A 24,361-nucleotide genomic window follows, 5' to 3' on the forward strand; every position below is an offset into this window, starting at 1 on the left:
GGGCTGTTCTCAGCATCTCCAGGCTGCCCACATTCCTTGGCTTATGTTCTTCTATCTCCCTCGTCAAAGCCAGCAAAGATGTTTTGGGTCCCTCTTCTGCCTCGGCTCTCCGACACACTTTTCTGCCTCTTTCCACTTCTCAGGGCCCGGTGAGGCCATGGGGCCCACTGGACAATCCAGGATAGTCTGGCTGATTTAAGGTGTGCTGGGTAGCAAACTTAATGCCGTCTGCAGCATGCACGGGTGTAGCTCGAGGGCCAGAATCCCATCCAGCACTGCACGTGTGGCGCAGCTGAACCCGTGTGGTGATTCCACGGAGCTGCTTCTCCACATCAGTTCAAAGACAAGGGACGAATCAGGCTGTGCGCTAATGAGGTCCGGAATCAATATCCCCCCCGGCCCGGAGTCAGGGCCTCAGAGGAAGGCACGCAGAGCCCCCTCGGTTTGCAGTCAGCTTTGCCTTCCCAAGGAGAACAGCCAGCTTCATTGTCCCACACAGCAGGCCCTGTGAAGGTCACGAACACTCCAGGTTCATCTGCTGCTGCAGATGGAACTGGGTGCTTTAGGACACTGTCAACTATCTGAGGAGGACATCCTGGTAGAGAATGATCTGTGACCTTCTGTGACTGATCTCTGATCTTCTGGGTAAGGGCAGGGGTGGTCTCTGGGCCACCTGGGCACCCCCCGCCCTTGTTTCCAACTGCTCTGATGTCAGGGGTGACTTGGGGGTCGTTAGCATGGGCTATGGCAGGTGGGGACTCTGCCGTGGAGGGCCACTCTTTGTTTCCTTCTCTTACCTTTGTGTCTCAGCACACACATCTGCAGCCGTGAGGTTGTGCGGTTTCCTGCTGCTTGTCTTCCCGCCGCCTTATCTCCCTGTCCCCACCCTGTGATTAGCTCACTCCTGCCGCAGGTCCCTGTTCTATGTTTGAGAGCAAAGCAGATTAGCAGCGAGGAGCAGACACAAACCTTGATTGGGGAGATGCATCTGCCTAGTGCCTCTTCCGTCCCTGGGACCGGGGGCCACACCTGTCCAGGTGCAGCATCTTGAGTAGCCTCTGACCTCTGACATCTTTTGAGAGCCGACTTCGCCTCTTGCCGCCCTGTCCCCCAGGTCACCACGGATCTGCGGCAGCGCTGCACGGACGGCCACACGGGGACCTCGGTTTCAGCCCCCATGGTGGCAGGGATCATCGCCTTGGCTTTAGAAGCAAAGTAAGTTCCCACTTGCCTCCCCTTCTTTTCCTTTGTTTTCTGTACGTTTTTATTACAGTAAAATACACATAAAGGTGACCATTTTAACCAATTTTTTTAAAGATTTATCTATTTGAGAGAGAGAGAGAACGCACATGGGGGGGGGTCGCAGAGGGAAAGGGAGAAGCAGACTCCCCGCTGAGCAGGGAGCCTGGCGCGGGACTCCATCCCAGGACCCTGAGATCACGACCTGAGCCGAAGGCTGATGCTTAACCGACTGAGCTACCCAGGCGCCTCCCGCCCCCCCCCGCCCCATTTTAAGCATTTTTAAATGTACATTTCATCAAGCACATGCACCTTGAGTAACCATCACCACCGTCCATCTGTGGAACATTTTCATCATCCCAAACTAAAATCCTATACCCAGTAAGCAGCAACTCCCTGTGCTGGTCAGCTAGGGATGTCATAACAAAATACCACAGACTGGGCAGTTTAAACAACAGAAATGAATGATCTGACAGTTCTGGAGGCTGGAAGTCTAAGATCAAGGTGTCAGCTGGGTTGGTGTCCTCTGAGGCCTCTCTCCTTCGTTTGTAGATGGCCACCCTCCCCCTGTGTCCTCATACAGTCTACCCTCTGTCTATGTGTGTGTCTAGATCCTTTGACCTTTGATCCTTTTATGAGGACACTGGTCATAGTGGATTAATGATCCCATGTGACCCTAATGACCTCTTTAAAGACCCTATCTCCACCTACAGTCACATTCTGAAGGACTGGTGGCGAGGGCTTCAATATATGAATTTGGGAGGACACAATTCAGCCCATAACACTCCCTGTAACCCCTCCTCCAGGTCCTGGCAATCACCAGTCCACCTTTTGTCTCTATGAGTTTGACTGCTCTAAGCACCTCGTGTAAGTGGAATCACATAGGATTTGGTTTTTTGTGACTGGCTCACAGAGCAGTGTCCTCAGGGTTTATCCACGATGTAGCACGGGTCAGGGTTTCCTTCCTTTTTAAGGCTACCCTTAATGGATATGAAGAGACTCCTTCCCTTCTTTCTCCTTTTTAGAGCTCACCGTCTCCTGCCCTTTGTAGGACCACAGAGAGCTGGGGGGGCCAGAACCCCAAGCCTCCCTCCCATTCTGCATCACGCTCCAAAATCCCACTTCGGGCCACTACAGGTGCCCTTTTTAAACTTTAGTTGATAGGGCGCCTGGGTGGCTCAGTTGGTTAAGCGACTGCCTTCGGCTCAGGTCATGATCCTGGAGTCCCGGGATCGAGTCCCGCATCGGGCTCCCTGCTCGGCGGGGAGTCTGCTTCTCCCTCTGACCCTCCCCCCTCTCATGTGCTCTCTCTTATTCTCTCTCTCTCAAATAAATAAAATCTTTAAAAAAAAAAAACAAAACTTTAGTTGATAAACTGACAAGGCAGTGGTGATGTTTTATCTGTCACAAGCCAGATAAAAACTCTGGAGTTGTTAGTGTCCAGATGGGTCAGAAAGAAAAGAGAGTTTGCTACACATGCAATCATGGTGTCAAAAACAAATTTAGTTTAGACGTCAAAACGGGCTCAGAACAGCCCCGCCATTTGAAGTAGTCCATTGTTGTCGCTGAAGTTTTTAAATGATTCAGAAAATCCTATTTGGGTTGCTTCGATCCTTATAATTATGGATATTTGCATGTTGGTTTGTCCAAGGCAAAAGAGCATGCAACTCAAACGTTACCAGTTTAACAAAGGAATAGCTAAATATTTTTTAATTTTCAGGCCAAAATGTTGGCTTCTGTGTCCTGAGGCTCTTTAAAAAAAAAAAAAAAAAAGAATTCTAAATAATTACTTACTTGTGTGGAAAGTGGCATTCACATACTTAGCAATTCATTGTTTTATAGTTCCTTCCATCCCTTATTGGAAGCATGCAAGGAATTTTGTTAGTCAAAACTAAATAGAAAGCAAGCTTCATTTCATGCTGGCTTGTTCCATTAAACTTGGCCTGTGGACACATGAAAACTCTGGTAGTCATCGTCCTCGCCCTTTTAGCTCCTCCATAAATTCACAGGTGGCTAGTCTGAAAACAGCGTTAGCTCAGAGCCTTTAAACCTGCAGGACTGGTCAAGGAAGGAACAGGTTATAACAAGGGCCCCTGCGGGCCTGAGGTGAGGAGATTGGAGACTGGGATAGTGCACGTGTCCAGGGAGCAGGCCTGGTGCTCCTGCGCCTAGCATTGCCTTCAGACCCTGTTCACTTGTACCGTAAAAGGCACCCCGGCAAAGCCAGATCGTCCTGGGTGGAGGAGGTCTCAGGGGGTCAGGGAGGGCCTGTGGATAGCATGTAACAAAAACGAAGAAAGACCCTCGTGGGTACGAACTGTGCATAGGTTGTCCTGGTTTGTGGCCGTCCTGGGATTTCCCGTCAGTCCCATCTTTGCTGAAAAACATTTCCAATGCCATTTCTTAGCTATGTTTCTCATACAACTATATTTCTGATTTTATTACCAGAGTCCAAAATAAAATGATGTCTTCATAATGAGACAGTTTCTAACATTCTCCTTTTCTTTACCCACTCTGTCCTGAGTTCCGCGGCTCCTGCTTCCCGGCACCTTCTGCTGGAGCCATCCTTGATAGGCCCCGCGGTAACTTGCCGGGTCACACGGGAAACAAGGGGTGCAGCCCCATCTACTCTGGTTGAGTTCTAAAGCCTGTGTCTATACGCAAGAGGGCGAGGCCTTGGGCCATGTGGGGCCTCAGAATCCCCCCTGAACAATGACGTTGGCCATGGGCCCTCAGGAGGGGCAGTAGGGCAGGGGAGGAAAGCCAAGCAAAGGCCTGGAAACTGGACTGATGGACACAGTTGGGGGGAGGTGGCCAGGAAGCCAGTGAGGTTACTGGCACAGAGGCAAGAACATGCTGGAGAAATCGGAGAAGACCGGGCGGGGCTAGCACCTGGAGAGTGAGTCCCAAGGGAGGAATGTGTGTGTGCCCCAAGACTCAAACCACGGTGAGGTCCCAGTGGACACCAGGCAAAGAGGTGGGAACGTGACATGGTGCAGCCACTGGGGGATCTATTCTAACCATAAAAGGAGGAGATACCTCCAGTACCCATCAGTAAGTGAATGGATACACACAATGTGGTCCATACAAGCCATGACGCATTCTTCAGCCTTACAAAGGAAGGGAATTCTGATACCTGCTACGTACAATGTGGATGGACCTGGCGGACATCATGCTGAGTGAAACAAGCCAGTCCCAACAGGACGTACTGTGTGATTCCATGTATATGAGGTTCCCAGAGTTGTTACATTCAAAGAGACAGAAAGCAGAATGGTGGTGGCCAAGGGGCTGGAGGCAGGGGGAAACAGGCAGTTAGTGTCTAATGGGGACAGAGTTCCACTTGGGGAAGATGAAAAAGTTCTGGAGATGATGGTTTGTGATGAATATACCACCATGTGCAGGTCCTAATGGCTCTGCCCTGTGCACAGAAAAATGGTTAAGGTGGTAAATTTTCTGTTACGTATATATATATATTTTTATTTTATTTATTTATTTTTTATTTTTTTTTTTTTTAAAGATTTTATTTATTTTTTAGAGAGCGAGCGAGAGAGAAACAGCATGAGAGGGGAGAGGGTCAGAGGGAGAAGCAGGCTCCCCGCTGAGCCGGGAGCCCGACGTGGGACTCGATCCCAGGACCCTGGGATCATGACCCGAGCCGAAGGCAGACGCTTAACCGTCTGAGCCACCCAGGCGCCCTATATATATATTTTTAAAGATTTTATTTATTTATTTGAGAGATCAAGTAAGCGAGAGAGAAAATGAGAGAGGATAAGCAGGGGGAGCAGCAAAGAGAGGGAGAAGCAGGCTCCCCACCGAGCAAGGAGCCCCACATGAGGCTCGATCCCAGGACCCTGAGATCACAACCCGAGCCAAAGGCAGATGCTTAACAGATTGAGCCATCCAGGCGCCCCCTTTATGTATATTTTTAAACACACACAAAGAGTGGGTGCCTGGAAAGACAGTTGTAACCACTGTGGGGGTGGGGCAGGCACTGGGTCAAGAGGAGGGGGTGCAGGTCCTTCCAGCCTCTGTCTGTGACCTGGTCTTGATGCTGTGAACAGAGGGGGTTATGATAGAGTATCATCAGAAGATGCATCCTGGTTTCAGAGGTGTTTAAAAAAAAAGGGGGGGCGGGACAATGTATCTTAGACTCACAAAACTCTGATCTATGCATTTTTATTAGTGGGCATGTGTTCTTTCAATGAAACGTTTCTACTTTGCACCAAAACAAATGTATTAGAAATTTAGAGTTACTAAAATCTTGAATTACAATAGGTAGCAGGTGGGTCCACACCAGGGGCAGGGAGTGGGGGGTGTGGGGTCTGGGCAGATGAAGGCTCAAGCATGCTTTTGTGCACCATAACATTTGCTCGTCCTGATGAAGAATAACCCCCAGGACTTAGAAACATCAGGATGTCCCTCTCCCCCTGCCACAATTTCTTCGGTAGCCCTTGGACACACTCAGGTACCTTGGCAGCAGGGCTGGGTTTTTAACGCTATGGATTTTAGGTCACCCGCTGCACTGTTTTAGCTTAGGATTTAATCCCTGGAAACCATTCTTTACAAAGAGGTTATGAAATAAACCCTCGCTGAGGAATGGAGCCTGCAGGGCTCACTCAAGTCCCGACTCAGGGCTGGCCGATGGGCCTGGGCAGCCGTCATTTTGACCCGTGAGGGCTTGGGCTTCACTGGTCTGTCATTGTGTCGTTGCAGTAACCAGTTAACCTGGAGGGACGTCCAGCACCTGCTGGTAAAGACATCCAGGCCGGCACATCTGAAAGCCAATGATTGGAAAGTCAACGGTGCCGGTCATAAAGGTGCGCTGGCAGCTCCCATTGGGCTGGGCGGGGACCAGACAGCCTGTCCCAGAGGACCCACTGGGTGACCTGCTGGAATCTCTATTAAAGGGGTGCCAGGAGCTTCTCCAGAAGAATCCGCAAATCCTCAAAGAATCACAAGAGTGAGAAATACGTAGCTAGAGAATCAAGAAAAGTAACCTCACACTGACGTTAAGAAAAAAGCCTAAGATCAGTAGAATTCAGGGTTCCCTAAACATCACGACTTTTGCCATCCAGAGACCACCTGTACCAAGTATTGATGTAATAGTTCTCTTTACATGGACTTACATTTTTTTTTTACATAAAGAAATATATTTTAAAAAGAAACTTTATTATATCTAGTTAATCACGGGTTTGAGGTAGATTTTTACTTTTTTTAATGCACATCAAAACAAATCCATGACTGTTAAGATACATACTGTTTGTTTGTGTGCCACCTAAGGGCATCTTGCATTCTTAGTCCTGAGTAGCTCTATGATTTTGAAACGGGCCCTCAGTTTCCTTATCTGTACAATGAGGACACTGAGATAGTTATGTTTTAAGTTATTTTCTTTTCTTTTTTCTTTAAAGATTTTATTTATTTATTTATTTATTTATTTATTTATTTATTTATTTATTTGAGAGAGAGAGAGAGAAACAGCATGAGAGGGGAGAGGGTCAGAGAGAGAAGCAGACTTCCTGCTGAGCCGGAAGGCCTGATGTGGGACTCGATCCCAGGACTCCGGGATCATGACCTGAGCCGAAGGCAGTCGCTTAACCAACTGAGCCACCCAGGCACCCGTTTTAAGTTATTTTCTTTCTTTTTTTTTTTAAAGATTTTATTTATTTATTTGAGAGAGAGAGAATGAGAGAGAGAGAGCGCGAGAGGGAAGAGGGCAGAGGGAGAAGCAGACCCCCTGCTGAGCAGGGAGCCCGATGCGGGACTCGATCCCGGGACTCCAGGATCATGACCTGAGCCGAAGGCAGTCGCTTAACCAACTGAGCCACCCAGGCGCCCCGAGTTATTTTCTAACCATAAAATTTCTCTCTGTGTTATAGAAGTAACTCAAGGCTTGTTTCCCCAACCCAGCCTGACAGACCTAGGTTCCATGAAATCAGCCCACAGTCAGGGCTTGTAACCCAGGTATTTGGGGCCTCTTGAGCAGATAATTATAGGACAGTGCCACAAGCTTTGTTTGCCTGCTTTCTTACCAGAGATACTTGAAAAAGATTTACATTTGGCCCGGGTATGTTAGGGAGGACTTCTTTTTCCTTTTCTGAAGCTCAAGCCCAACTATTTCGACACCGAGCCTGATACTACTCTCTGTAAAATGTTGTCACTCTAAGTTCCAGGGGACATTCCTTTTAATAAGAAAGCCATTGATCAGGCCTAATGCATCCTTGTCTTGCAAGAATGTTGGTGCTAGTGGTATGCTCTAACAAGAGCTAACCTACATTTCAGTGTTGGCCTAATTAAATAGGAAAATAGATTGTACCTCGTTCTTGACCCTGCCTCTTAAATTAAACTTTGAAACTCTCCTGCCGTGGCCAATAAACACTGGATCCGGCCCACTCACAAGCACTCACGGTCTGAGTTCTGAGCCATACCACTTTCCCAGAATGCCCTGGGAATTGCGCAGGCAAAGAAAATGGTAAAAAAAAAAAAAAAAGAGCCCGGCCTTGCTTTCCGGTTTATTATACATCATGGCCGCATGAACCAAAGGGTTTCAGATTTTTGTTTCTCTAGTCCGGTTTATGATTCGAGGAGCTTCAAATGCCGACAAGTCCCTTCTGTAGCGGGGGGAACCCATCCCTGTCTCGCAGAAAGAAAGTACTAGGCCCTCTCCACACTTCTTTTCCGGCCCTGCACCAAAATGAGCTACGTTTTGGGGGCCACACTCCTGACCTAAAGGAGTACAGGTTGGGGGAGGCTAACGCAGCTGGGATCTTGGAGCAGTCCTCAGAAGGGCTGCAGCCTGGGCTTTCCAGGAGGTAGCCCGCGTTCCTGCCCTGCCATGAGTGGTGCAGGTGGTCTGTCCCAGGACCGTGGCAGCCGTGGGTCCGGTGCCCTGCGTGGGAGCCGAGCGGAGTGCGAGAGCTGGGCCTTGCTCCATTCCGGGGGCGGGGCAGGGGCTTCTGAAGGCTCTGTCTTTCCAGTCAGCCATCTCTATGGATTCGGCCTGGTGGATGCAGAGGCCCTGGTCACGGAGGCGAAGAAGTGGACAGCAGTGCCCGCCCAGCATGTGTGTGTCGCCACCACAGACAAGAGACCCAGGTGAGGCTCAGCTCAGGCACCAGGTGGCTTTTCAGGAATGTCAGTGCGGAGCTGACTGTGCTGTAAGGTACGGTGTAAGGTGTAAGGGTGTTCACACATGCGTTCCTGTGCACATCGGTGGGCACACGTTGGGGGGGGCATTGTGTGCACATGGTAGTATGTGTGTAGACGTGTCTGTGTTTTCTCTTATGGATTCTGGAGCTGGAAAAGAATCACTCCTTAACTCATGACTCTTTTGAGGCCTTTTGCTGTCAATTATAGACCGCCCCATAGTAGGGAGTCAGATGCCCCATAGTCCCTCGTACTGGAAATTCTTACCCAGAATATTTAGCGTAGCTGGCCGGACCAGCGATCAGGCCTGCCCAGTGGGGTGAAGTGGGCAGCAGTGATGAGTGTCCTTTCTTTCAGGTGGGAGCCCTAGCTCCAGCCCAGCCCTTCTTGTCCCAAGAGCCCCCAGTGTGATTCCATCAGCCGTGAACAAGAGAGGCGGCATCTGCCCCTTCCCCGATGCAGAAGGCGGTTTATTATCCAAAGTGCAGAGCACTTCTCCTCTGTGTCTCTTGAATCTGGACTTTCATAGCCTTCTTGAGGTTTAAGTACCAGGATTTTTTAACAAGCCTCGAGCAGTGTGCTGTAGGACCCTGGCTTCTCCTTTTTCCAGAGTTAGGACACTCCCAGCATCGCCCTTTGTAGTGAGTTGTTCTAAATCAGACACATTTGTTCATTGAAATTTTTGTTAAAAAACAAAGACAGCTGCAAAGTAAATCAGATAGCAGGAACCCTACTCCATTAGGAGAGGACATCAGATTCTTCTTCTGAGTTCTGCCACTGCTGCTATACTTTTTAAGGAGGAGAATGGTGTTTCTCTAGGCCTCAATATCTGATAAAGAATGGAATGCTTTTTTTTTTTTTTCCCCCTTCCTAGCTGTAACTATTTATTACCTTTGGGAAAATGTGTGTTTGGAAAAAGAAATGTTGGAGTGATTAAAAGTGACCCTTGCTTTATCAGCAAATGCAGCTCCCTCCCTTTGATACTGCCTCCTTTTTGAAAGCATCTACCTCTTACAATATGTTCTTTTGCCATGCAATGTTGAGAAAAATGTTTCTCGCTGCCACCTGGCCCTGCGGTAGAAATTCAGAAATTGTTTGTTGTATGAGTAGCCAGGGATGGCGCTTTTGAAAAACTGCATTTGCATCCTGCTGCTAATGAAGGCTGACAGCTGGGTGAGGCCTCCTGGGCCTGACGGGCTGGTAGGCAGGCAGCAGATCTCCATCTTGACATTTTCAAGCATCCTCTTCTCCGGGGAGCTTTAGCCTGTCATTTCAGAAGAAAGTGGGAGGTTCTCTGAGATCAAGAAGGCCCTTTGCTTTCTTTTGTTTTGCTTGTCGGAAAATGGCCGGCACATGGAGAATCAGACTCCAGGTAAGGTGATGCTGGGCTCCTGGGAGCTGTGTCCTGCGCCGTGAGGCCACCACGTCCAGGCCCGCCTCCCTTCCACTGGTCTCCCCATCAGGGCGGCTCCTGAATGAAGCATTCTTTTCCTGCCAGAAATAGTTTTAAGATGGTAGAGTGGTGCCTAGGTGGCGAAGGGTGGTTTTTATTTTTATTTTATTTTGTTTTTTAAGTGAAAGCACACTGAGTCTAGACAGCTGAGGCAACTGGCCGTAACATACAGTATGACATTGTTCCTGTCCTTGGAGGGAAGAAAGGACTCTGCAAATTCCAACAGAGGGGATGAATCAGACTTCTGTTTCAGAAGCAAATTTATCTTTACATTTAGCAGTTTGAGGCTCTTTCTAGAATATTCGGCCAGCCCGCTCTCCCAAAGCACTTGCTTCACTGCACGCTTGATTGTTCCCAACGACGTAAGGGCCTCCAGATAGAGAAAGAGAGGGAGACGGGGAGATTGAGAGAGACAGAGACAGAGAGAGAGAGAGAGCCTCTTTATGTGGCCATCCCGTGTGTACCTGTGTGTAACATATGTGATACGTTTACCTCTTTCCTCTTGGGGAGCAGAGAAGGGCCACCCTGGCGTGATGAAGGTCAGGGAACTGTGTTCATGGAGCATCAAGGATGGACGTCCTAGAGGAGGTCGTGTCCACACCTTCCGTTTCTACAGTAATGTCCTACCCGGGGTGCTAAGTCAGAGGACCTGGGTGTTGGTGGTCACATGCCAGGGCAGGAACGAAGAGTAGTGATCTCTCCGTCTTCTCCTGCCCTTCAGCCTTCTGCTCCTGGCACAGGTCATGGCTCAGGGAGATAGTCTTCATGGCCACTGCAGGAGGAATCCGTGGGCCACCCTCTCTGCAGAGCCCCCCTGCTGCCCAGTGGCAGCCACTGGGCCCCAAATGACCACCCAGGCCCCGTTGGTGTTCCTCTGTTGGACCGTCCTGTCCGATGCCACCCCCACCCGAGTCACACTCAGGCTAAAAGGGGGCAAAAGGCCAACAGCACAGGAAAGACCACAGTGGAGGGAAGTTGGGCTGCCCCTGCAGACAGACAAGAAGAGCCCCATCAGGAAACAAGTACGACTGATTCTCTTTAATTTAAAGAAAAGCCGTATAGGGACCCCGAGCAATAGGTCAGCATTTCTAGTCCAGACACTGTACACCTAAGGACTGTGGGGTTTGCAGTTTAGCCTGTTTCTGTCTAGATCCTCCTCCTGAGAGAATTAGAAGTCCCTTGGAGCCTGGAGAAGGTTAGGGAGCCTGCCTGGAGAAGCGGGGAGAGAGGGGACCACAGGGGTGGGGGTGGTGAGGAACGAGAGGGGCCAGGCCCCCTGCTCCAAGGTGCAGCCAGATCTCGCTGAGCCATCTCTTCACGGCCTGTCACCCCCTGACCCCAAAACAGAGGCCATGGAGTCTGGCCCAGCTCTCCGGTACCCACCTTTCACCACAGGCACTGTCCATGAATGCTAAATCTTAATGCAACAGCAAGGGGGAGATCACTGCAACTTGGCAGGTAACTCTTGCAAAAGAGAATGCCTTGTAACATTCCAAGGCATGTAGGAGAGATCCTTGCCTAGTCTTGGGCAGAAACGGATTTCAGTCTACTTAGAACTTTTCTATTGCCTGTGCCAAATTATTTACATCTGTGTGTCAGAGTAGGATAAAATTGATACTTTTAGAACCTTTCTAAAAGTGAAAAAGAAAATCAACATCAGTATCATTCCTATGAATGAAAAAAAAAAAAAAAAGAAGGCCCAGTTATTAAATATCTTCGTTGACCCTTAGGATGTTTCTAGCCGGCACTTCCCTTGTGTCTTTAAAAATCCAGGCTCCCAGGAAAGATTTTCTTTTTTCTTTTTATTTTTTTAAAATTTTATTTATTTATTTGAGAAAGAGAGAGAGCATGAGAGGGGGTAGGGTCAGAGGGAGAAGCAGGCTCCCTGCTCGGGACTCGATCTCGGGACTCCAGGATCATGACCTGAGCCGAACGCAGTCGCTTAACCAACTGAGCCACCCAGGTGCCCCTCCCATGAATCGTTTTCTGACATCCCTGACTCTCTACTCCCTGCTGGAAAGACAGCAACAACAGCAGAGTCTCTTCAAGCAGTAAGACCTTATCTAGTTCTCTTCAGTTTTCGTAGGTTTTGGAAGGTTACCATCCAGACAGAGTTTACAGTTTAGTGTGGTTGGTCTTTCATTTAAAGAACTCACACAACCCCAAAATATACTTCGGTCCTGAAGGCTTTGAATGTTAAGAATCATCTGTAGGCCAGGCCGTATATTTATAGATGTTCAAGAATTAATTATGGATTAACCACATTAATTTCGTTAAACCAGACCACATGTGGTGGTCACTTTATAACAACTCTACTTATAAATACATAGGTAAGCATAATGGATAATGACTATCAGATACTTACTATGGGCCAGACATTGTTCTCAGCACTTTCTGTGTACTCATACATTCAAAACACCCACCAAGGGTGTGAAGTTTGGGAACGATTTTCCCCCCCCATTTATATATTGAAGAAACTGAAGAGTCGAGGAGTAGCCTGGGGCTGAGCAGCGGCAGGGCTGAGTTGCTACCCCAGGCTATCTTTCTCCGGAGCCCACCTTGCCTCCCCTGGGAAGGGACACATCACGGGAACTCAGGCAGGACCCAACCAAGTGGAGTGTGACCTGCACATTCTCCAGGAGACACTTCCCCTATCTTCCCTCTGCATCCCCAGCCAGCTGGGCACACTGGCCCCGAGGACAGGAAATCACCTTGACTCTGGCTACTTGGAGGTTCCTCCAGCCCTGACCAGCTGCCAGCACCCCAGAGGCCAGGCCCAGGTGTCTTGTCTGCAGCAGCTTAGCTAGGCAAGCGGGCAAGGCCACATGGCTCCTGTGTCCCGATAGGGAATACCTGTGTGGCTGGGACCCATAAGGGCCCAACTTCACACAGCCTGGTTTAGCATCTTTTTAAAACCTAAAACCCCCTCTTACCTTTGGGCTCGGTCTGCACTGTACAGTTTGCCCCCACACCCCACCCGGCAACTCTCCCCAGGACATCTCACAGTGTGCACTCCTGGGTACCATAGGAGGGAGGCCCTTGCTTCTGGCTTCTCCCACCGTGTCATTCTTACACAGGGCATGGCTGGGTGTCCTAAGAAAACTCGTGCTCTGCTGTCCTGCCCTGGGGGCGTGACCATACCTGGGTCCTGATATTTGTCCTGCTTCCTGCCATGCCTGGAGACGCCTGGGAACGCTGGCAAGCTGCCTGTTTTCCTACAGCCCTTTTGCCCTGCCAAGCTTATTTTTTGCCACAAACCTGTTTTCCCCAAATTATAAATGCAATTTACTTCAAAAATTCCTATTCGAATTTGAATAATACAGCCAGTTCTCGTTATGCACGGTAGTGATGTTTTGTGACATCACCACAAATACCGAATTTGCAAATACAGAACCGTTGCTGCTAGGGGACATCCAGGGTTAGGTTCCTGCGAGCCTCCGGTCACAGCATTTTTGTCAACTGATCCATATGTAACTTTGCTTTATGTGTGTTTCTGTTTAAAAGCATTTTATTTAATATATATTACCGATTCATTATCATTGACCGTAAGGCCAATAGCGCTGTAACTCATGTCTGAACAAAACTCATCCAGCAGACGTGTTTTCTCTATAAGGCACATCTCAGCTGTCCGACACTTAGGAAACCAGACGGCTCCTCAGCAGTATGCTTGGGGACCATTTTAAGCAATGAAACCACCAACAAAAGAAAGAAAAATGTGAAAAACATGGCATTAAAAATAGATCATAGGAAGGATACTTGTTCACACTATGAGAGCTGAAACCAGAAGGCAGAGCGTCACCTTGTTTGGCCTCACCTGGGAACATGTTTACCGGGCAACTCAAATATTTTGCAGTTCTGCATATATCCACAAGTGATCACAAAAGCACCGCAAGTATTGATTTAGGTGGATTTGCAAATATGGAATCGTGAATAATGAGAATGGACTATATCGTATTGTCTTTTTCACTCCCCATCAGATCGAATCTCAGGCTGGAAGGGATGTTTAGAGCCAGCTAATTTAGCTCCTTGTTTTGCACAGAAGAAAAATAAGCACTATAAATTGAAACACTGTGTATTAAAACACCTTACAAATTAATCATGAACAGCATGTCTCGAGTAATGTACTGGATTAGCCTCTTTTTCTTTTTAAATATTATTTCTAGCCTAAATGATGTACTGTGGTTTCATGATCGAAAGGGATTCCATCTAAGGAAAACCCTAAATGTCAGTGAATATGAATAAGAAGTATACAGAATCTATCTACCCTAGACTCTATGACCATTCTATCAAGAAGGTTCCTCCTAGAACATAGATCTAAGAAGTGACTCTGAAGCTTCTTACTGTCCCCATTCAGATGACTCTGTGTCCTCCAACAGACTGAGTTGCTCTCATACAGCTTCATTTAACAAGTCTGTCCCAATTAACCCCTCTCCACTCCACTCATTACCCTTTAGAAGGTCTGCGAAAGGGTCTCCTGGTTGACCTTCTGGTTCTTTCCACTGTAATGGTCCTGGGCTCTGCAGCAGCCTCATCTCCCCAACACAGATACCAAATACAACAGAGGGAAAGGCACCCCTGCCTTCCGATTCTGGTGGGTGTCCCACTCGGCAGGATCTCAGAATGTCTAATGGGGAACTGGGCTGCTCTCACCCCCAGCCCTGCAGCTTGGGAAGGTGGCATTACCCTGGAAATGCTCTGTGCCAGAGCACGGATCTGCCCTCGTAGTTGAGCTGAGAGAGGTATTCAAGGTGGGAGTGAGAAATACTGGCTTGTCGTGGGTTCCCGGGCAGGGCAGAAAGACAAGCGCAACAGTGGAGGGTTTCCACCGGTAAGCTACGGGTCCCCCTCCCCCTTGCTTTCCCGGCCACTTGGTTTGTAGGTATCTCGCACTTCTGAAGGTTCACCTTAGACCACTTCGCTTTTACAAAAGCCTTAGTACCTAGAAGAAATCGGAAGAGGATTTCTGCTTTTACCCAAAAAGGGGACAGAAAGCAAAAATAACATTCAGCATGGGTTTTGCAGCAAGTTGTGTGTGATAAAGGCAGGATGCGCCCTGAGCAGCGAGAGGGGGCCCCCCAAACTTCATCCCCAGGAACTACACTCAGCAGCTCAGCATCAAGCTGCCTGAGCTTTGAACGGTGTCTTTGAGCATCTATGCTTTATCTCAATTTATTCTGTGCCTCCGTTAGCAGGATGTGTCCTAAGGTATCAGGAAAGCCAAAGGTTACTTTTTGGGGTCTGGGAATGCTCACACAGGTTTGTTGTTTTTTTTTTCCCCCATATAAATGAATGGTAATTGCTTCTTTGCTTTACGCCTTTGCTCTCAGCTTGAGAAAGTTTTCATAGGAACGCTCTACTTTCAGAGAGCAGGGAAAACCCGTCCTTGAAAATATTTATCTTTGGCTCTGGATTTCACTCTGATGTCAGAAGAGTCTGACCTTTGTGATTTGGCGAGGGCCTTGGATTGAGTAGATGGGGATCTTGTTTCTACACATTTACAAGATACAAGATGCTGTTACACATTGGAGAGAGGTAGGAGGTCGAAGGAGTTGTGGTCTGGAGGTACTAGGAAGTCATTGTCAAGGCTGCCTGTCGCTGGGAACCCTCCACCCCCTCAGGAGAAGGGAGCTGTTTTAAGAGACTTCAGGATGAAAGAGGAACATCTGGAGTATCAGTAATTAAGTCTGAAATGTGGTTCAACAGGAAGTGACAAGTCTGTCCTCAGAGATAGGTTCAAAGTAGGGCAGTCTCCATAGTTTAAATATCACTGGTTCTGGAGGTAGGTCTTATGGGATTTTTTAACCCCTTGGGTTAAAAAAGGACCTTGGGGTCCTTTAGGGTCCTCGGAGGATGGCCTTGCATACACAGACAACAATTACAGAATTTAATCACAGCACAACATTTTTAGTTACTTTGGGAACTTGAAGATCTTTCTCAGTCAATTTTCATGTTTAAAGTACAACCTAGCCATGTTCGTGGGACAACGATAATCCCCACACGTTGTTTAAACTAAAAAATAAACTGGCTTTGGAGTCAACTTGCATTTTCTGTGTTATCTTTGAAATAACTGTAGGTTTAGGAATAACTTCCTTTTATTCCCCCCGTTGATGGTAAGAGTTAATCCTTACAAAGTAATGGCTTTTGATATTTGACTTCCCCTCTTCTACTTGGAGTTTCTATCTGAAAAACAGAAAAATTTCAGCTTGACTATCCTGAAACATAATTCAAGTCTCTTGCCACCCCCCACCCCCTTTTTTAAAGCAAATGGAAAATCTCCTGATTTGGAATATTAGGTTATTTGTTCCAACGGGAGCAGAAATAAAATGTGGGGAAGGCTAACTGCACGTAAGGAGGGTAACAACTCGCTGTCCTTGAGTGGCTGTCTTGGGCTCCCCACCCTCCCCTAGAACTTGCATAAATGAGGGGGTCTGTGCTCTATAACCGTGCCATTTCGTAAGAACTAATTGTTATAATTAGCCTTGTTCCCTGGAGGAAGGGACTCCTAGCCCCCCAGCTGGGGGTAATGTCTCAGCTTTGAAAATCTAACCAGGCTAGAATTTAACACCCGAAGGCGCTGTGGACCGCTTACCCCCAGCCAGCCCCCCCACCCCGGGACAGCTGCGAGGCAGCCCCTGTGCATTAGACCAACCAAGCTTTCTGACCTCAGGGGTGGCCTAGCAACTAGAGTCCCTTAGCAAGAATGAGAGTGTCAAATGCAAGAAGCTTTTAATAATCTCACGGGGTATTTAATACTCCTTGAGATGGTTTTTTTTTTTCCTCCTCTCCATGTCGACACCACAAGCCACAGGGAGGTGGGAAGGTGAGGGTGGGGTTGGGTTGCGGTTTCTCATACCCTGTTCCTGTTCTCTGAAATCCTGTGCCTTATCCTTAAGATTAAGGATTCCTCGATGGGATTTCAGGTCTATTTCTAGGTCAGTGATTGTTCCTCCCCGTTGGCCAAAGGTGTGAGAGGGATGGGGCAGGTTTTTTTTAAAACTTTGTGATGGCTTTTGTTTCTGCTTTAACTTGATCTTCCTCTTGGGCCCAGGAAAGGTTCTGCATCTGCCACAGTGGGGGGCCTGCTGACCTGTAAACACAGACAGGAAAATTTGGGAGAAGGCAGTGAAAGAAGTCAGCATCTCTAAATCAATTTATGATGCATGCAAATCATGTTTTCAAATATTTACAGAGTCTCCGAAGGAATTACATCACTGTTTATAGCTGTTTTGATTGTTTTTTTATGACTCAGGCCCAGGAGAGCCAAGCGATGTAATTCCTGAGAGATGCTGAGCCTATGCTTCGAGCCTCCCCTCCTGAGCGGAAAGTTGAGGCGAAATGAGCAAAGCGCTGCCCGTAATAAACCGAGCACTGGCTGAGCAGTGGGGAATTAATGTGCTGCTGGGCGGTGGGAGATCTTTCCTCAGTTTGCAAGTGGTGAGGGCGAGCCGCGGTGGCGCAGAATAGACGGGAGTGCCCAGCCTGGATGCAGGTGCAGCCTTTGTATCTACCTCCTCCAGGGAGTGTTAGAAGATTCTGGTGGAACTAACTCGTGAATGATTGGGACTTGATGCTTATCCTCAGATTCCATCCCATGTGGTAAAACTGCCTTGACTTTGTTAAGAGAATTGTCATCCATTCCCATCAGAGGACAGGAGAGGGAGGGGAACCTAGTCTCCAGCACGACAGGAGGGAGGGGACCAGATCCTGTCCATCCTCCGTGACCCTGGTCCAGTCACTGCGGCCTTGACTGGTGCATTTAGCACAAGAGCCCAGCTCTGGCCCCGGGTACCTTGTCGATCTCCTCTTCCTCGGTATCTTGAACACAAGTATGGATCCACACCAGCATCCTTGCGGGACAGTGTGGCACAGAGGTGGAGGCTTGAACTTGACCTCATATCCCAGCTCTGCTTCTCAGTAGCTGTGTGTGACCTCTTTCTGGATGTAATGGATCAATCCTTGTAAATTCTCAGACTAATGCTATATCTAGTGCCCAGCATGCCGTCCGCTCAGGAAACGTTTGCTGTTACTATTCAGCATTGTGACTTATATTATCAAGGCCAGTCTTTGAAACCAAGTAGTCGGGTTTGAAGTTTGAAAGCCTTGCTGACCCCCAGCAGTTGAGGCAATGAGCTGATCAAAGGCTACTTAGAGAGAAGCCGGCTCCTGGGCACTGAGGGCGCTGATCACTGGGTATGTTAGCTGAGTCTGTATGCAAAGCCATTCTTTAAATCTCTAAGCAAGTTCCAGAACAGCAAACATCTTCTGGCTGGCAAGATAGCTCCAATGGGAGCATCCAAGAGGGGCTGGTGCTGTCCCTGGGGGTCCCTGGGGGTCCCTGGGGGTCCCTGGGAGGGCCTGAATCCACTGCCCCCCTGCGAGACCTGGAGCCTCTGGTGTGGAGACCTGAGCCCCTTCCTCCTCTTCCAGGAGCATCCCCGTGGTGCAGACTCTTCGGACCACCGCCCTGACCACTGCCTGTGCCGACCACTCAGACCAGCGCGTGGGCTACCTGGAGCACGTGATGGCTCGCATCTCTATTTCCCACCCGCGCCGGGGAGACCTCCAGATCCACCTCATTTCTCCCTCAGGAACCAAGTCTCAACTATTGGCCAAGAGGTAAGGCCGGGCTGGCCTAGCGGGGCTGGAGCAGGGGCTGGGGCTTAACAGGAGGGCCCATCCAGCCCGAGGTCACAGCATCCCTGCGGGGCACCCAAGCTGGTTGGTTCTTCCTTCCAGCAGCTTCCTCTTGGTGACGTTCACACGTACCACCCCCCTCCCCCAACCTGAAACTTGGCCTTCAACACCGTCCTGGAAAACTTTCGTTTCCAGGCAGGAGTGACAAGGGTTTGTGGTTGCTTTGTTTAACGGAGAGATTTATGGAATCCTGGCTATGACTTAATTGCTCTTAGAAGTGTGCTGAAGATCATTTTTCTCATATTCATTCGGCATCTGAAGTGAGAACGCGTATCGGAGGAGGACTGCCTTGCCTCCCGAAGCTTTGGCACGGTCGTCCAGTTGTACGTAGCGTGGTTGAACTTCTGTGGGCAGGAGGCTCCGCTCTGCAGGAGACGTGGCTTGCGTGGGGCGCCCGGAGGCTGCTCTGGGGCAGGATTCTCATCCAAGGGCCTGAGGGGGTCCCTGTTTAGCCTAAGGCCCGAGAAACAGGCTCTGAATTCTGGGGTTTCACGTACAGTTCATGGAAAGTCATGGAACCACTTCTTCCACGAGGTCAGAAACAAGGAGAAGTGCTTTAATGCATTTGTGTCTCTAGCAGGTCACTGGTGTGAAGGGATTTGTGGGAGCCGGGGGGAGGCAGAAAGGGATTGGGGCTTCTTTTCGGCTCCCTTAGCTAAGAGGCGGAAGGAAGAGAGAGGTTTCAGGACAAGCGAGCATTTCTGGCTTCTGTTGAAAAAGAGCTGGCAACTGAACTGTGTCCCCCGCCACCTCAGGAGGTACCCTGCGATGGCCCGTCCCCGTCCCCTGGGCTGTGGCCCCACTCCCTGCTTGCCCACGCTGGGCCCGCTTGCCTCAGTTGGGTTACCTGCCTGGGGCGGCAGCCAGAGTTGGGCTGTAGGGTTCAGAAATGGGGGTCGCGAGAATGCCTCCGTTCGGGGCTGGGCAGGAGTTGCCCTTTTTCTTAGCCCCCTTCCACCCCACCCCTACTTGGCAGAAGACACAGAGATTGGCCTGCCGCAAGGACAGGCAGATGCCGGCCTTTGTGTGAAGGGGTGGGGAGCTGTGCCCTGCACTCCGTACCCCGCTGCAGAGGCGGCTGACAGGCAGCGCCCAGCGGGCCAGCACTGAGTTTGTGGTTGGTGCCCCGGAACCAGCCCTGAGACCAGATCCTGGCTGCATGGGTTCCCAGGGCTTGGCCATCCGGCTCAGGCCCCACCAGGTTAGGTTCCACCCTCGTAGCCCAAGAGCCACAGGGGGCATCTCTCCCCGCTGGGGGTAGGCCGGGGCCACCCTCTGCCTCTGCCCGGAGGAGACAAGCAAGGCCGTGAGCAGCCTGAGAGTACCAGCTGGTCAGCCACAGTGTTATGCTCTTTTGCAACCAGAGTTGCAAATTACTATTACTGGGACTTTGAGAGATTCCATAGAAAAGTCTAGATTTCTAGCATTCCTTGGAAGATTGGAAGTCCTCTGCTGCGGGCTCTCGTTCCCCATGCGAACTCCAGACTGGAGCTGGGCAGACAGGCGGGTCGGCTTCAGGCACCCGAGGCCGGGCAAGGCTCTGCTTCTCTGGGCTCCCGCGAGGTCACCTCCCTGGAGCCCCGTTTGCTGCAGGCTGGACACAAGGAGGCATCCGAGGTGGTGAGCCCTGACTTCGGGGCAGGAGCTGGGTACAGGCACCAGAGGGTGACCTGGGTTGACCTCTGAGAGCCACCGTGAGGCCTCGAGGTTGGGGCGGCCGTGACCTGCAAGGACCAGGGCCAAAGATGGGCTTTGGAGCCCAGAGACTCGAGCTGCTTCTACCCCTGCTCCTTCACTTCCCAGCGGGGTACCCAGCAGCCAGCCATTTCTCCCCTCTTTACCCCTCACCTCCGGAAATGTCACTTTACTCCTGTTGCAGGCAGGATTGCTACAAGAACTGGATATGATGATGCAGAAGAAAATACCTGGCACGTGCAGCTGGCTTCCCGTCCTGTCCTGCTTCCATCCATCTACCTAACCTGGAAGAACTTTCCAGGCCCCCCCGTCCCCCCGGCATTCCCCCCACTGGCTTGCTTGCACTCTGTTTTTCCGACCTCCATTCTGCTCAGGCCCAGCGTGAGCCCCTCAGATGAAAGAGAGTGGGTCCTGCCAAGTTCGTTGGGTTCACGACGACCCGTTTGCTGTTCCTGTGCCATCAAGCACATTAAACCTGCCTGGCGGCCACTTGGCACTCTTCTCTGTCTTGGGAATTTGTTTTTTTTTCCAAGGCACAGATTTTGTGATTATATCAAGTGTGTGTATTTGGGGATCTATTACCTTCACCTTTCCTTCACATCTCGCTCAGTTTGGCAGCTTTTTCAGGTAGCAGTATTTTTTTCACGAGGAGTTAAGTGGACATTCATTAAGTCTTTCAGCCCTTAAAAGACAGTTTGTCTTTGTTCTGTCCCGAGTGTGTTGTGTTCGGCTTGGCATCGTGTGTGAAAATCAGCCTTGACCTTTGCAGTTTCTTAGCAGAAAGGACAGGGTATGCCCCTTCCCCTCACTCTTCTCCACGCAGGGCACGTTCTCTCTATAAGCATGCTTATACGTTCGTTGGATGTTTAGAGAACACCCAAATCAGGAATCCAATCTTACATCACACAAAACATGCGTCTGAACTTCTGACGAGCAAAAGAGCCCTCGGATTAAGACCCTCTTCCAAGAGATGCGAAGTTAGATGGGGAAGGAAGGGGAAGGGAGAAGAACTGGGTATTGGAAGAAAGAGGGCATCCGTGAGTTGCTTCCTGTTTCCTGCTCAAGTCAAACAAGAGAAAATGGATCTGGGCTGAAGTCCCAGTCTGGGAAGACCTTGGGGTATGGAGGCTTATCAGAACCCCGGAGGGGGAGGCTGGCTGAGGGGAGGGAGCTCCTGTGCCAACCCCACGCTGCACCCAGGGGTCCCTCCTGCACACACTGGAAAACAACCAGGCCCATTAGTTATGTCATCTCCCCCAAATGCACCTGTTGAAACTCCATTAAGCCCCGGAGAGTCGCAGGCACATTTTTCCTTCTTCGTATCTTCTGGAGAAGAGCACACAAGATCTGGCTCCATGACAGATGTGAAGGAAGCATTTTAGAAAGGCTTCCTTTGGGATGCCCCCGGGGCATGTGGCCTAACCTCCGTCTGCTTTTGTGCACCCAGGCATTGGTGTCTGGGCTCTGGAGGATCCCTTACTGGGGTAGGAAGGAATCACACACCTTCTGAAGGAATATTTTGGGTGTGGGGGTAGGTTTGAAGGCCTTCTCTGGTAACGTCTTAAACACTTCTTGGTGCTGGAAAGAACAAGGACAGGGGTCAGAATGCCCTCGAGGGAGTCCCAGCTCTGCCGGTTACTGGCTGTTGGACCTGCCACTAATCACGACACTTGGGATATCTCGGTCTATAAATGAGGATGGCAGGAGGGAGACCATCACTGGCTGAGTCCCTGTTGGGCAACAGTGAGTCCTGCCAGCCTGCCTGCCTCTCAGAATATTTGGGGGACCCAATGGGATAATGGAGGGGAAGCTGTTGGCCAGGGCTCGGTCGTCATGCAAAGGTTTGAAAGCAATTACCTGCTTTTACCTCAGCTGAGGGCCAGGTCTCTTTTTCTTCCGTTCTCAAAGCTGCTGCCCTTGAGGTGGTGTTCAGAGGGATGATTGTAGCGGTCACCCAAGGAGTAATTCCGAGGTGGGAGACGGCCCTCCTCGGACCCGGCCCCCTACCCACCACTCCTTTCCCGACCCTTTTGTGTTCTCACCCCGAGTCTCCAATTGCAGATTGCTGGATCATTCCAATGAAGGGTTTACAAACTGGGAATTCATGACTGTGCACTGCTGGGGAGAAAAGGCTGAGGGGGAATGGACCTTGGAAATCCAAGACATGCCGTCCCAGGTCCGCAACCCAGAGAAGCAAGGTCAGTGGCTCAGAGGAATTTCACACTCCACTTTGTATCTCAACCCTTTTGTCAACTCCAGACTTTTATTTAACTGTAATGTCTCTGGTAAGTCTTTTTTTTTTTTTAATGGAGGTACAATTCACCATGGAAATCCTTTTTATTTAAAGTGTGTAACTAAATGGCCTTCAGAACATTCACAGCATTGTACAACAATCACCACTTACCTAAATCCAGAACTTTGTCATCACTCCGAAGGGATGCCCCATACCTGTGAATCAGACAATCCCCATTCTCCCAGCCCCCAGCAACCCCTAATCAACTTTCTGTCTCTATGGGTTTGCCTCTTCCGGACATTTCACGTCAGCGGAATCACACAATATGTCGCCTTTCGCAACTGGTTCTTCCAGTTAGCATAATGGTTTCAAGGCTCATCCATGTTGTGGTATGTATCCGTGCTTCATTCCCTTTCCCGACTAAATACGATTTAAGTGTATTATATGATTGTGTATATAATATTTGTTTTATCCTTTCATGAGTTGATGGACAGTTGGGTTGTTTCTACTTAACGGCTATTGTGAATCATGCTGCTTTGAACATCCACATGTAAGTTTTTATGTGGGTGTACGTGTTCAGTTCTCTTGGTTGTATACCTGTGAATGGAATGGCTGGGTTGTATGGTAATGCTCTGTTTGACTGGTTGAAGGACTGTCAGACTGTTCTCCACAGTGGCTGTGTGCCATTTTACCTTCCTACCAGCACGATATGAAGATTTTAGTTTCTCTCCATCGTCATCAACACTTGTTTTATTATTTTCATTTCCTTCTCATTATAACCATCCTAGTGGGTGTGAAGTATATCTCATTGGGGTTTTGATTTGCACTAATTTCCCTAATGACTAAAAATGCTGAGCATCTTTTCGTGGGCTTATTGAACACTTCTACATCTTCTTTGGGGAAATGTCTATTCAGATCTTTTGCCTGTTTTAAAAACTGGGTTGTTTGTCTTTTATTATTGGGTTGTAAGCGTTCTTTAAATATTCTGGATACTAGATCCTGACCAGATACCTGATTTGCAAATTTTCCCTCCCATTCTGTGGATTGTTCTTTCACTTTATTGATTATGCCCTTTGATGCACCGAAGTTTTCAATTTTGATGAAATTCAGTTTATTTTTTCTTTTATAGCTTGTGCTTTTAGTGTCATATTTAAGGAACTATCGCCTGATCTAAGGTCAAGATTGAAATCTATATTCTTCTAAGAGCTTTATAGTTTTAGCTCTTACATTTAGGACTTTGATCCATTTTGAGTCAGTTTTCTATATGCTGCAAAGTAAAGGTGCATATTCATTCTTTTGTATATGGCTATTCAGTTGCCCCAGCACCATATGTTTTAAAAAACTGTTCTGTGCTCCATTGGATGATTTTGGCACTCTTGTTGAAAATTAATTGGCCATAGATGTATGAGTTTATTTCTGGACTCTTGGGTCTATCCCGCTGGTCTGTTCACCTGTCCCTAGGGCAGTACCACACTGTTTTGATTACTGTAGCTTTTGTAGCAAGTTTCAAAATTGGGAGCTATGAGTTCTCCAGCTTTGTTCTTCTGTTTCAAGATGGTTTGGGCGATTCTGGGTCCCTCACAATTCCGTACAAATTATAGGATCATCTTGTTGATTTCTTGCGGGGGTGGGGGAGTAGTTGGAATTTTTATAGAGATTTCACTGAATCTAGTTCAGTTTGGGGAATATGGCCATCTTAACATTATTGAGTTTTCCAATCCATGGATATGAATGTCTTTTCCTTTATTTCGATCTTCTTTCATTTCTTTCAGCATTATTTTGTGGTTTTCGGTCCACATGTCTCGTACTTCCTTGGTGACATTTGCTCCTAAGTATTTTGTTCTTTCTGATGCTATTGTAAACAGAAGGGTTTTCTTAATTTTGCCTTTGGATTGTTTTGTTTT

At 48.9% G+C, this 24,361-nt stretch overlaps 1 protein-coding gene across 3 annotated transcripts in view; it reads left to right on the forward strand.

Moving 5' to 3' along the window:
- The window catches only part of PCSK6 (proprotein convertase subtilisin/kexin type 6), a 167,102-nt gene that overhangs the window by 89,980 nt on the left and 52,761 nt on the right, over positions 1-24,361 (forward strand). For all 3 annotated transcript variants that reach the window (XM_081831543.1, XM_081831544.1, XM_081831545.1), the window contains 5 exons: positions 1,115-1,215; positions 5,953-6,056; positions 8,214-8,331; positions 18,263-18,451; positions 22,286-22,422. In XM_081831543.1, the coding sequence (XP_081687669.1) occupies positions 1,115-1,215; positions 5,953-6,056; positions 8,214-8,331; positions 18,263-18,451; positions 22,286-22,422 (649 nt within the window). The remainder of the gene's footprint in view (positions 1-1,114; positions 1,216-5,952; positions 6,057-8,213; positions 8,332-18,262; positions 18,452-22,285; positions 22,423-24,361) is intronic.

Source organism: Leptonychotes weddellii, chromosome 9, assembly GCF_054177405.1.
Source record: "Leptonychotes weddellii isolate Sample4059 chromosome 9, ASM5417740v2, whole genome shotgun sequence".
NCBI classification, from domain to species: Eukaryota; Metazoa; Chordata; class Mammalia; order Carnivora; family Phocidae; genus Leptonychotes; species Leptonychotes weddellii.